Source organism: Taudactylus pleione, unplaced genomic scaffold (genome assembly GCF_031769625.1).
Source record: "Taudactylus pleione unplaced genomic scaffold, aTauple2 ptg001041l, whole genome shotgun sequence".
NCBI lineage: Eukaryota > Metazoa > Chordata > Amphibia > Anura > Myobatrachidae > Taudactylus > Taudactylus pleione.
Window position 1 is genome coordinate 464973 of NW_028285442.1, and position 14428 is coordinate 479400.

Sequence of the window (14428 nt, forward strand, 5' to 3'; positions counted from 1 at the left end):
AATTTTTGTGCAAAATCTCTCACGATCTATCGTGCATCGTGTCCGATGACGAAAACGTGAGATCGTACACGATAAATCGTGTGCACACCACGATGAATGGTCAGATTGCTCAAAAATGTAAATAATGTGTGTGCCTAAGTCCAGGGTATATAATACAGGCTTGGTGTATACCTGCTGAACGCTGTACATTGCTATTGTGCTATACTTTATTTTGCTCAACAAAGTGTTTTCTTTGCTGCATTCTATCTGTTCTATCCTGTATTCTGTGCTGATGGATCCCTATCGGTATAGAGTGATGGTTGCTTATGCTGGGTTGAAGGCGATGAAGGAGAGGGTCCAGCGTAGGAGGAGAGCATGCTGGACTAAGGAGTGGCTGCTGCAGAGGGAGAGTCCCTTTCTCATGTCCCTGCTGATGGAGATTTGGGAGAACAATCCGGATGACTATCGCAACTACCTTTGCATGGATGACGCCACATTCCAGGAGTTGCTGTATCTGGTGACACCGTTTATCCAGAAGCAGGACACAAGGCTGCGGAGGGCAATCCCTACTGAGGAGAGGCTGGTGGCTACCCTGAGGTACCTGGCTACAGGACGGTCACTGGAAGATCCGAAGTTTGGGACCCTCATATCCCCTCAGGCTTTGGGCGACATCATTCTGGAGACCTGCAAGGTTATACAGTGCAAGTGCTGCAGTACCAGTTTTGCAAGGTAAGGAAAAACAACACTACACTTTTGTTTCTTGTTTTTTGCAAGTGTAGAGAAGGACTGTATAAACAGTTTAAAACTGGGTCAAACTTTCAGCCATTATGGCTGCAAGCGATAAAACTGTCTTTATGACAGCAGTAGAAACATTGCCATTCCAAACATGGAATACATAACATAGCAATTGTGGTTTCGAAGAAAGTCGCTATATGAATTTAAAATGTAAAGCATTTATAATGTAAAAACGGCATTATCGCCAAAATTTAACAGTCCCAATACTTAGCCTGTTCTATGATATACGGTGGGTCAGATGCCGGACTGAATAGGCCAATACCCACATGGCGCTAGGACAGATTGTGGCCCCGGCTTCCAACAGTCTGTCTTTGCGCCATGTGGTTGACTGTGTCAAATCGACATAATCACCACTGTATACCATAGGGCAGGTATTGGGAGTGTTAACATTTGTGGATTATGCAGGTAACAACAACAAAAAGTTCACATTTGGTAAAACCCTGTATTGTAATCATCCGCCTATAAAAGGGCACTATATATTTATTTTATTTATTAACAGTTTCTTATATAGCGCAGCAAATTCCGTTGCTATATATAGCCTGTCTTGTGGTGGGAGGGTTAGCGGATGGAGGAGTAGGCTGTGCCTGGGATGGAGGCATCTCAGACAGCTGGGGTAGGTGGGAAGGGTACAGAGTCAGCAATATAGGTTGCTGGGTATAGGTTGTTACACAACGCCCTGATGAGCAACTCATACACGATACGCTGGAATTGATTTTGCGTTTCATCACTCATCTTCCGCATGGTGCTGTTAATATGAGTGGTAAAATTATCAAGATGATCTGGGGGCCTTCTTAACAGCTCTTTTGCTTGTTGCAGAAATGTGTCCACGTGATCTTTGTTTTGTGTCTTTTTTTCGCTGGACGTTTTCTTTTTTGCTGGGTAGGTGCTGGGGGTGTTGTGGTTGGTGGTGTGCATTGGGATAAACACACATCCCCCTCACTGTCTGCAATGCAGCTTCAAACGGGCGTAGACCCCAAATCTAGTTCTTGTGCTGGAGTCTGTATTGAAAGAAAAAAACCTGTTAATGTTTTAACATTTGTTATTGTTTTCATTTGTCTATAGTTTCCTAATACAGTTGAGTGGAAAACCATAGCTGAAGACTTCGAAAGGCGTTGGAATTTCCCTAACTGCGGCGGAGCAATTGATGACAAACACATCCGTATCAACCCACCTGCCAACAGCGGATCACAGTATTTCAACTACAAGGGGTACTACAGTATCGTTCTCATGGCGGTGGTGAATGCCAACTATCAGTTTGTTTTTGTAGATGTTGGCAAGAATGGCCGTGCTTCGGATGGTGGGTTGTTCAAGCAGACGGCATTCTATGAGAGGCTCATCTCAAACTCTCACCTTGCCGTCAGTGGAGGAAAAGAAGCACGGCCTAAACTTCGTTTTCGTGGCTGACGAAGCGTTCGCATTACATAAAATTTTGATGAAGCCATATGCGCAAAGGGGCTTGACATCTGAAAAGCAAATATACAACTATCGGCTTTCTCGGGCACGTGGGATTGTGGAAAATACCTTTTGGGATTGTGGAAAATACCTTTGGGATACTCAGTAACCGGTTCCGCATTTTACACACCAGCATAAACCTGCATGTGGAGAAGATAGACTGGGTTGTGATGGCATGCTGTGTTCTCCATAACTTTTTACGGAATCAGTATGATTTACCGCCAGCCGCATGGCCGGCGGTTCAAATCCCGGCAGCGGCAGCCCGACACAGGTGGAAATCCTGAACGTCGGAAGGTAAGTTTAACTAACCTTTTCTACCCCCTAACCTCCCCCCGGGGGTGCCTAACCCTAACCTCCTCTTCCCCTGGGCTGACCCTAAAACCTCCCGAGGGGGGGGTGCCTAACCCTAGGTCCCCTCCCCCCAGGGCTGTCCGCGCCCGGCATCCCTTCATTCGGGATGCCGGTTTCCCGGCGTAGGTAAAATGACAGGCGTCGAGATTTCGACGTCTGTGTCATTTAACCCTTGCTGGGATTCAGCAGTCGGGAAGCCGGCGGTCGGCATGGCTTCCCGACTGTTTCCCACTTTTTACGCCACAAAACCACCCTACAAATGGCATCAGGCACAGCTATGCGAGACGACCCAGACCTTCCAGAGGTGATTGGCCAGATTTCATCGTTGGCAGCACCAACAATGCAATCAACAGGCACTGCACGGGCCAAACGGGTGAGAGGTGTATCTGGCCTATTTTAATGGCTCGGGAGCAGTGCCATGGCAGGAGGAATGGCTGATAAATTTAAAAATAGTAAAAAATGTGGTGTGTATGCACTCTACTTACCAAACCAGCCTGGGACGAACCACTCTGACCATCATCTGCCTCCTCTTCTCTCTCGCTCAGCCATCAGTACAATGGACTGTCGTTGTGGTTCCTGCTCCTTTAAAAATTATATCAAAGGATAGTACCATAGGGTGGGGCGATAGACATCATCAGCTTGGAATCCTCAACCTTTTTCAGTTCTTTTATATAGACAGTGCGAAGGTTTTGGATTTTGAGGTGCTCGGACTTCATTGTTGCATCATGGTAGAATTGCCGGCTGTATTCAACCAATTCCTCCAACGCGATAAGTTTCTTTGCCCTATTGGAGTAGTCGCGACTATTAATCCTCCATAGGCACTCCTTTGCCTCCCAACGTCCCAGGAAGCCTGTGATGAACGCGCGCTCCTGATTCATAGACATTTCTGTTTGGGGGAAAAAAAAGTAAAAATATGGACGTATACAATGTTGTCCTAATTTGTAATCGTTTTTTTAAAGGTTGTATGGTTATGTTGCTATAGTGTTTTACATTTTGGAAATCCTGTTTGCATTTTAAAATAAAGTTTATAAATAATCCAGTAATTTACTTGAGTCAGTTGTCTTGAGTGGGTGGGCGATGCATTAAACACATATAGGTGCTGGGTGGCTGGGTCACATCGGTGGCCAGTGGGTCACATATTCATTGGTGGACAGGGTCTGCATATACATTGGTGCTCTGTACAAATATACTCCTCAAATTCCAGCTTCCACGATCGCGTCCGTCTCCTTGAAGTCACGATGCTGCACAGAATGGAGACTGGGCGTGTACAGGGGAAGTCAGTCAAGTGACGGAATGGACGATAGATCGTGCATTGGATGGTGAGTACAAACACCCGTACGATCCGCACCACGTCGGGTCCAAGATTGGCAAATCTTGCCTGCAGCAGGCAAGATCTAAAGATGCGATGGACGACTGGCGGGGACGCGCATCGTAATTGTGAGTGGACACTCGCGATTAGCACATATATTACACGACCTGTCGTCCCGATACGTCGGAATTGGGCTGATCGTGTAAAAATATAGCCTAGTGTGTGGGCACCTTTACACATGGACTTTAATGGGGATATTTATCCTTTTAATTCTTCTTTTATTTTTTTTTCTACAAATGCTTAATATATATATGCAAATATAATTTTTCTTTACATTTACACAAATAATGCAGAATGCCCCGATGCTTGCATGGTCAGATATACCTTCTGATATATTATTAGACCACATTATAACCCAGCTTGACAAACCATAATGTGGAAAAGAGATATTCCCAAGCCTGGTGATCTCCATATTGTACATGGTACCAGCTGGGTGGCAGTGTTAATTCCATATAGGTATACATAACAGACGTTTGTCGGCGCTATTACTAGTACTGCAAATCTGTATTTGGCATATGAAAGCCATGGGGATTTTATTTGTATATTAATCAAAACATTTAAGCTTGCGGGCTGTTGTCAAGGGACCCCAAACCCAAGTCCCTACAATAGCAATGTATATATGCCCAGCACCATCAAATTGCTCACCTCTTTGGTGCAAGGGGTAACATCCGGGCCATAATGTGCATCTGTCCTTTTAGAAAAACTATCTTATGCTGTTATATCACACCAGGTATATTTCTTCTCTACGCAATAGTCCCAACAGACCTACTGTAGCTATTCATTCATTTACTCTGTAATGATTATGCAAGCTCTGATCCTTCCATGTTCATGCAGATTTAATGTAAACATTTTCAACGTGCCAAATGTGTGTAAATAGTTTTGTTTACAAATTATGATTGTGTAGAGTTTGAGCTCCAGTTTCATTTCCACTAACTTCAGCTTTTCAGCATATCTAAGATCTCAATGAATTGTTGTGACTGGTAGTGAAACTGCCTAATGTGTCTTTAGCTGTTGGGTTATTGTTTTCTTTCCTTATACTATTAGAGGGAGCTTTTCTCATGCCTTCTAGTCTAAAAGAGGCCACTTGGAGCTCTTTATACTACTTTGCACCGGGTCCTTTAAAAGTTATGTCTACACCAACAAAATGTTACAGGTAGTTGGCCAAACAGGTAGCACCTGGAATCCCCACTCGCCTCTTTAGATGTCACTGTATATATCTAAATCATGCAAGTTGCCTAAGAATATGTTTAATAATATTTTAAGAAGTAACTCCTGTTCTCTTTTAACGTTTCTATAGATCTGCTTCTGAAATGAGGGCCATAATGTGTGCGTTTGTTTTATGGTTGCTTTATTTATTTTGTTCATTGCTTATTTCCTGTTTAGCAATTATGTGACTGTGTGTTTGCACTTTCTGCAGAGAACCTCCTTTCTGTCCTATGTAAGGGCTGATGCAGACTTATTAATAGTTGGGAAGGGGGTATGTCCTTGCTTAATTCTAAATTTCAGTGTAAAAACAAAAATCGCCCAGTATTGGACCTGCATGCAATAACAATAATTGCATTTGCACCCCTTGCTTTGCAACATGGTTTATCCAGGAGCAAATTGCTCCTTTTATTTGCTCCTAACTCTTTAGACGCCATAGTCTTTATGGGTGTATTCATTCACACAGGTGCCAATGTTAAGATTCACCTAACAGAAGTGCATAAGCTTCTTGGTGTCAGTTGGTCAAACTCAACAGATGCTGCTTCATTATGTTATAGTATCCAAATACCTCCCATGGATATTTGCAAACACAAGGGAACACACTGGTCATGGAAGTAAGGAAATTATTATCATATCTGCTAGTGACTCTATGGTGACAGAATTGCTTTGAGAACAAAGGACTTGGCCAAAGGCACAAAGATGTAACGTAACATAATTCAGTGGAAGATTACTGCTTATCTATTTATTTGTTTTGTCAGACCGTATTTGATCTGTGATCATGCCTCCTGTTCATGTGATGTTTGTTTCTTGCCGGGTTTATAATGTTCAGGGTTTTCACATACCCTTGTTTATTTAGCTTCTTGTACCTGTGACGTGAGGATATTCAATGCAGATGTGTGTAATACAATACAGTATGTCCTGTCTATATATAAAGCTGCATGTCCGCCCAGTTCTGGAGTGTGACCTCTTTTCCTCCTCGGCCACTTCCTGTTTATTGTTCAACTTCTGATATGAAGCTGCTCTACGTTATTCACACACATACATGTTAGTAGCTCGAGATGTCATAAACTTATTTTTCCTACTCCTTTTTCTGTGTTTCATGGTTAAGATCATGCATACAGTTGCAGCCAGACCTGGATTTGGAGAGACCGAGGCCTAAAGCTGGGTACACCCTAAACGACGTGTGTACCCAGCGATGCGACACACGACCCCACCCCCTGCCGTCATATCTGGCGTACACACTGGCCGGTACGGTGCCCGATATGCCTGCCCACGCTGCATGGGGTTGACAGCCGCATCCATCTGATTGGACTGCATGTACAAAAGATCAGATGATGCGACTGTGCGGGAGCATGCACTGCATGATGTAGTGAATACACACTGCACGACTTGAACGATTTGTCATTCTGATGCATCGGAATCGGCCAAATCGTTAACAATATTGTGTGTGTGGGCCTTAACAACCTCCCTTATGCAGGCTATACATGAAGATGACATCATTCCAACCAGCCAACAAGTTGGCTGGTTGGTACGATAGTTGGGCAGTGTGTGGTAGCAAACGATGATCGTGCTCAAACATGCCTAAAAACGGTCCTTCCAACTAGTTGGAAAAATCAAACTTGTTTTGATTTTTCCCAACTAATCGTTTTAGTGTAGGACGATAAGTTGGCGGACACTGGCCAGCAGTGCCCACTTACTTTTGTCACCATCCTCATACCCTTCACTGCCGGGCTTCTACCAGTCAGCCTGTGATTGGCAGTGGAGCGGGAGCTGGGAGGAGGATTGGCAGCAACTGCGGCAGTTAATCACTGCTGAGCTGCTGCCCCTGTCATACCGGGATTGGCGGCACTGGTGGAGCAGGAGCAACTGCACGAATGTGTCTAAATCCGCCCGCTACAGATACATGCATAAAATCCCAAATTATTTTTAAAAAGCATTCAGAAGTAGGCAGACACTGTCCGCATACTTCTGTGACATCACAAGTTGGACAGAAGTTGGCGGGTCTGATATAGGGGCTTATCCATTAGCAGATAAATTGAACGATATATCGTTCAGTTTATCTGCTATGGTTAGGCCCTGAACGATGACAGATGCGCACTGCCGCCGTCGATAAATTGAATCTTTAATCTCTCCAACATGTTGGTCAATTATCGCATATCGCTGCCAGATATTAGAAATATCTGGCAGTTTATATGCGGTAAATGACGACCGATATTAACAGCAGCTACAAAGCGCTGGAGAGGAAAAAAAATCCACTCCCCGAATGTCATACGATATTGTTCATCGTTCATCTTTTGCCAAAATCTGTCATGTACATGACCGATATCGTTCAGTGCAGCCACCGGAATTTCAAGAGATATCTTTTGTCTTTCATAGCTCAGAAACATCTGCTAATGGATAGGCCCCTTAAGTCAGCAGGTTGGCTGGTCTGATGAAAAGTTGGTTATATGTGTAGAGCACGGTTTGGACAGGCAGGTTGGAGGAAAGTTGGTCTGATGTATGGCCAGCATGTAAACCTACTGCCTAATGCGAATTTAAACCTACTGCATAATGCTGGGTACACACTGACTGATACATTGGCCGATCAATTGATCGGCCAATATATCTGCTGCCCTGTCGGCCAGTGTGTACCCACGATATGTCGGTGAACGTCAGCGTTCATCGACATATAGCATTGGCTGTGCTGTACAGCCGATGGACAGATGTCTGCAGACCTATCTGTCCATTGGCAAGTGCAGACCATCCGTACACACAGCGGCAGCCGCGGGGAGAAAGGTGGGACACGTCGACCGCTGGGGCACGCCACCTGGTCGCCGGGACCCGCAGCCAGATACAGATGATGGCCGTTCAGTGTGTATGAACGACCATCATCTGCAGATCACTCTATCTGCAGAAATGTCTGTCAGGTGTATACCCACCTTAACATATGCCATGTCATTGCGGGCTTGTGACAATGGGTGCATAGAGTATGCCTTGTTACTGGGAATCCAGCGCTTAAGCTGTTTGCCAGAGCATTACTGCATTGATGGCACATTAGTGTGATGAGCTCTATGGATGCTACCTGCAGGCAAATATAAGGCATATGCACAGTGTTAAATGTGTGGGCACAAAAGTGCACATGTGCCAATAGCCTTAATGGCACACTAATACATGTAATACCTGGCACTCTGGTGCCTTGTTGCCAGCTATTTAATTTATGCTGTGTGTTACCATTGTGCTGTACTCTGTTCTATCGTAGAAGTCCCTTCCTCTTATGCATAATCTGTAAATCTAATCGTGATCAGGCTACCAAGAGAAATGCAGCTACCCACCAGCTGCCCACGGAGATAATTACAGCTTGCACCCGGTCAGTGCTTCTTGGCAGATGACTCCCTGACCTGGAGTGTAATGGCGTTCAGCAAAAAGCCACTAAGGCAGTGTCCAACTACACACTCCTTACACCAATGCTATGCCAACATCCACAGCATTATATGTGGGACCAATGTACAAATAAACCAATTTGTTACATGATATATCTTTATATATGACATGTACATAACATCATGAATAGCAGTGCATTATATATATATATATATATATATATATATATATATTTTATTTATTTTATATTTATACTTTTATTTTTTCAAAATAGTTATAATTTCAAAGGGAATGTCTTATACAGTAATGTGTATATAATCCAATAGACCACAGTCTAATCAATCAACCATCTCTGTTCCTATGCCATGCTGTAGTTCGAGTAAGGTGTAAGAACAGCATATGGCCATATGTTAGGGAGATTACTTACTGTATCAAGCAGATGCCATTATTAATCATGGCTGATCATGTACAAACTACTGGCGTGTCTTATTTCCTTTCAGATTAATGTTGTCTACCTAGCTAGTGATGTCACAGGGCACACATGATCACAGGTGTTGTGAGGGACTGGTTAAGCAAGGTGCTTTGAGTGAGCCAGTGTGTTATATTACAAGTTATACTTCTGGGACTTGAACCTGCAGATGATCCCAGTATAATGGAAGAACAAAGTAAGATTTAGCAGTACAATATAACAATATCCCTGTCCTGGAGACTGCATGTAACAATAAAGGTATGAACTTATTTTACACTAAGCACTTCAAGATTTTTAATGGCAAGCTTATAGTAATAGTGCCATATGTCATGTTGAGTTATTAATCTGTGCAAAGGGGAGGGCAGGGTAGATCAGCAGCACTTGCTCTCACCCACACAAGCTGCCATTGATGTCTGTTTTGGGATAAGAAAGGGTTTAATTCTGGATTGGAAGTCCTTCCCATCCGCCCATCTTCACTATGCTTCCTTCTTCATTGAGCAAGGACTGGGGTCACGAGTGAAGCTTGGAGGGTAATAAAGTAGAGAATAAGACTGAACTTGATTTGCCAACTTTTGCATCTGAAGGTCTGTTCTGCACAACGCAGGGAGATCTCACAGCGTCAGCAGATGGATCAGTCTGCTGTATGGTCTCCATCCTTATGGTGCGGGAAAGAGCTGCTAGATAAGCACTGAGGGACATGGCAAATTTTGAGATGTGAGTGGTGAGCAATCTGGGAGGTGCGTGCTGTGTTTGACGGTATATGGTGCTCTAAAACACTTGGGTGGCTTTGGTGAGTAGGCATTGTGCTCCTGTTTTGAAAAACATTTCAGCAGACCTGTTATACTGTTTAAGTTTGCTTGATACTCTAAAGGCACACATCCACTAGACGATTAAATTCAACGATAACATTCAATCGTTCATAAATCGTTTGCAAGTCATTTAGAAAAATATCTAAAACGACCAGCGATGCGCACTTCCGCTGGTCGTTTAGACATCAATCATCTGGCAAACATGCTGGACGATGTCGTTATTGTTCAAAATATCGTGTAGTGGAAATGCGGCTTAACAGTCCTGGACTGTTTGTGTGATAATTATTAGTGCTGGGCAACATCTCTGGTGCAAACTGTCCAGAGTAATTTACCTGTTTTAGTCCTCGCGTAGCGATCCTGATCACAGTAAGTACAGCACACTTACATAGGGCCTCATTTATCAACGAGTTTATCACTCAAAACTAATGATAAATTTAACTTTTTATGATAAATGGTGCTCCAGCCAATCAGCTCCCAACGGTCAGCTGTTAGAAAAATGACAGTTGGGAGCTGATTGGCTGGAGCACCATTTATCATACACAGTGAAATGTATCACTCAATTTGAGTGATAAACTCGTTGATAAATAAGGCCCATAGGGGCCTATTCATTAAACCTAAAAATTCTCTTGAGATAATTAGGTTTAGAACTCGCATGGAGTTCTAGCTAATTATAGGTGGAATTCATCATTCCACCTCTCCATAAGTATCTATTCCGAAAAGCTGTCATTTTTGCGATGACAGCTTTCGGGAAATAGATACTTTTCCCTGCCTACACTACCTTATCGCATCTGGAAACAGTGCTGCGCATGCGCTGTTACATCTGTAAAACCAGCGCATGCGCAGCACTGCCTACAGATGCGTTAAGTTAATGTATGGGGAGTGTGGAAATTAACGCAGGGGAACTTAGCAAGGAGATATCTGTAATATCTCCTGTGCTAAGTGGCTACATGAATACCAAAATAACGTTATTTAAGGAAAATGTCCTTTAAAAACGTTATTTTAGTGTTGATGAATAGGCCCCATAGTCTGTACAGCAGGGTATTTCACTTGACTCTACATTATTTGCCCTGCAGCCCAGACCCTTGAACTTTGATATGGTCAGCAGTAGAAGGAAAAAAAATAAAAATATATATATATATATAATTGCCATCTGGTTAAGTGATGCTAAACAAACTGCATAGGGGTGAAAAGTAGGCAGCATTAGTAAAATGTTTACTTGCTATATTATGTACTATTACAACTGTTTGTTTATTAGGCACTACCACAACCGTTGTCTGTTACTGAGCATTACTGATATTGGTGGTGGGACTTCTATTTGTTATTGGGACAGCAGTTGTGGCCGCCTACTCACATGGAACACGCATCTGCGGGGAATAATACCGGCATGGTGTGATAAATTTCATAAAGGGTCTCTGTCCCAGGTACTGTACTTACTGCCTGACTGTTCCTAAAGCAAGAGCACACAGGCAGTATACTCTGCAATATGTGATGGGTCAAAAGTACTGTGCTGGTGACTCACCCTAAAACTATTAGAATATCACTCCATAAACTCCAGACATGCTCAGTCAATCTTAGTTAAAACTGTATATTTTTTTTTAGTTTAATGGAGATGTCTTGTCACCAGCATGACTAGCCAGTAGTAGGTTAACCCCAAGAGTGGACAAAAAGTATATAAAATATACTCTGTAGTAAGCAGCCATCATTTTTTATTTTTTTTTAAAGTGCTTTGTCTACCTGTTTCATAGTACTATTGTCCAGCCTTTATCTAATCTACAGCTGATGTGATGTGATCTAATGCATCTCCATAAAGACAATGTGCAGTTGTCTTGTGGAATTAAAGAGCACTTGTGAGGTCTGTGACAATAATAATAATTATTATCCTTTATTTATATGGCACCACAAGTGTTCCGCAGTGCCTTACAAAGTACATAAACAAGTGAACAAGAAACCAGGGACATACAATACAGGATAAGGACATTGCTGCATTAGCGATTAAAACACACAAAATTTGCAGCAGGTATTCAGCAATCAAATGTTAGTTGCCCTTGTGGGGAGTAAGGAGTAGAAGAAAGTATTAGGAGAAGCCCATGAGGGAAGAGGGCCCTGCTCGTGAGAGCTTGTATTCTGTGTGAGACCATACTGATGTCATGCTGCAGGTGTATAGTACAGTGTAGTCTACAACTCCATTGGATTAGTCCTGAGTTTCTCTACGTGTCATCTGCCATGACTGTCATTATCACATTCTCATTTCCATGTGTGCTTTATGCAAACTATTGTCTAAAATAACCGTGCCCAGCAATTTATCTAATTAGGAAATAATAGTATGTGCATAGATCTACATTCACTTTCACAGCCTTTTTATCTGTAGAGGTGACAGTAGGAAGATATCATGTGTGACAATCACACAGCTTTAGCATTGTAACTACAAATCCCACAGTTGTAGTTAATGCATCTGTATTATTTTGACAGAATTCGAAGGAAGAACAATTTGATTTTACACAACTTTAGCTGCCAAATATCAAACCACCATGGATGACATGACAGTAGAAGATATCCAGTTGAAGGCCAATCAGGTCACAGATGAGGTGAGTACTCTTCTCTTAACAGTGCTGTCAGTCCAATTATAAAGTGATCACAAATAACAATAAATCAGATAAAAATAATAGTTAACAGTCAGCTGTTTTTGTTTCTTGTACTCTTTAAAATAAAATAAAAAATTGGACCCACAAGAATAACTTAGCATGTCACAACTTACTCCCCAGCCTGTACTTGCTCCTGTTTGACGCCTTCAACGAGGATCCCTACTTGGTAAACGGAAAGTCCACAGTAGTAGGATCTAGAAAGCATCAGGCTGCTATATGTATATAAACCTGCAGGACTGCAACATACTAGTCCTGTATCCCACAGCTCCCACACTGACTTAGAGGAAAGCTTTGCACAATATTTTCTCGCTTCCTGATCAGTGAAGTGAAGCTTTGGGAAAGGGGTACTAACCACTTGCCATCCAGTGCATGGCAGGAGTTGAAGAAGCTGACTGGTAATGTAGCAGTCATTCGGCTCGATTCAATTGAACGCAAATTAAATAGCACCGGGAGGGAGCTCCCGGAGCTAGTCAATTTAGCGCGCTGTTAAGGAATTCTTCTCGCACACCTCCAGGGATGCGAGCAGAAATCCGACAAAAGGACAAGCGCAATGCTGTTTTTCTGCCCTTAGCGCCGCGGAAACAGCATCGCGCCGGGCAGTTGAATCAGAGAATGGCGGTTCTCGCGACTAAACGCCCTGTTTAAGGCGGAGAATGGGCATTCTCTGACCTAACCACGCTGAATTGAATAGCTCCGGGCGCTATTTCGCGTTCAATTGAATCGAGCCCATTGATGGTATCGCGTTTCATTGCTATGACCAGCACGGTGAGAACCAGGTTGCAAGATCAGTCAAGCAGAGTGCTCGGTCTGATCTCTGGGCCTGATTCAGAGCCGGACACTCTGACAAGAGCGCTCGTTCTGAATCAGGGCCCTCCTACCTCTTACCTCCCGGCCGCTCGCATAGCGCTGTGGGTGACCACCCACAGCTTATGTGAGCGGCCAAAATGATGGCCGCGATGGTCAAGACCTTCGCGACCATCGGGCTTGCGACGAGACCCTGCGGTAGGGTCTCGCTGCTGCAAGCCCAGGAGTGCTTTTGGCTGTATCAGAGCCAAAAGCACTCCCACTGACATCACTAGTGATGTCAGTGGGGCCAGCCCCAGACAGTAGGCGTTCCCATGGGAACGCCTCCGTCTGGGCAGCAACGACCCCCGGCACGCCCACCAAAGGGGGCGTGCTGTCAATCGACAGCATGCCCCCTTTGGTGCGAGACCCATAGCAACGGCTTGGCCGTCACTATTCGGGTCTCGCGCATTCGCATGACGGAGCTACCTCCGTCGTGCGCATGCGCACTAGGGCACCATCGACCCGCTTGCGAGCAGGACAGAAACAGGCCCTCTGTTCCCTAATACAGAAGGAGTTTCTGTAGTGGGAGGTAAACTATTGGTAAGCCAGTGTAGTTGAGCTGGAGACTACCTTCCAGGGGTGGTTACTGTTGCCTGAATAGAAAAGATCTGCAAAATAATGTGACTTTAATACACTTAAGGTGGGTACACACTGAAAAGATATTAGCAGATCATGGTTGTTCATACACACTGAACAACCATCGCTGCTTCTGGCTGCGGGACGCGACCTCCTCCTCGCTGATCTCTGCAGCAATTGTACGGGTGGTCGGCTGACCATCAGCTGTGCTGCACAGCCGACGCAATATGTCTGACGTCGTACAGATATATCTGTACACACTAACCGACGTGCACGTGATAGATCGGCCGTTCAATTGAATGGTCAGTATGTCTGCCAGTGTGCACCCAGCTTTACTTTTACAATTGCATAAGAAAATACATATTTATATACTAGCACTGTTAGTGCAGCACGGTTACAATTCTCATCTTCTTTTCCAGTCTCTAGAGAGCACACGCAGGATGCGGAACCTGGTAGAGGAGGTAAGAGAACAGGTTTAGGAGTTGGCCTAGTGGTTGGATAAAATGTAAATTATGTAGCTGTACCCATACTCCCAGTAACCTTTCTATTGGCGGCCACGTGAAGAAAACATGACCAT

General features: G+C 43.9%; 1 protein-coding gene across 4 annotated transcripts in view; it reads left to right on the forward strand.

Moving 5' to 3' along the window:
• Positions 1-14428, forward strand: part of SNAP23 (synaptosome associated protein 23) — a 50821-nt gene that overhangs the window by 8810 nt on the left and 27583 nt on the right. For 3 of the 4 annotated variants that reach the window (XM_088461389.1, XM_088461392.1, XM_088461390.1), the window contains exons 2-3: positions 12257-12372; positions 14271-14312. In XM_088461389.1, the coding sequence (XP_088317515.1) occupies positions 12316-12372; positions 14271-14312 (99 nt within the window). In that variant the 5' untranslated portion in view covers positions 12257-12315. Of the gene's footprint in view, positions 1-11563; positions 11640-12256; positions 12373-14270; positions 14313-14428 lie in introns of all 4 variants that reach the window. The other variant, XM_088461391.1, reaches the window with a different exon arrangement.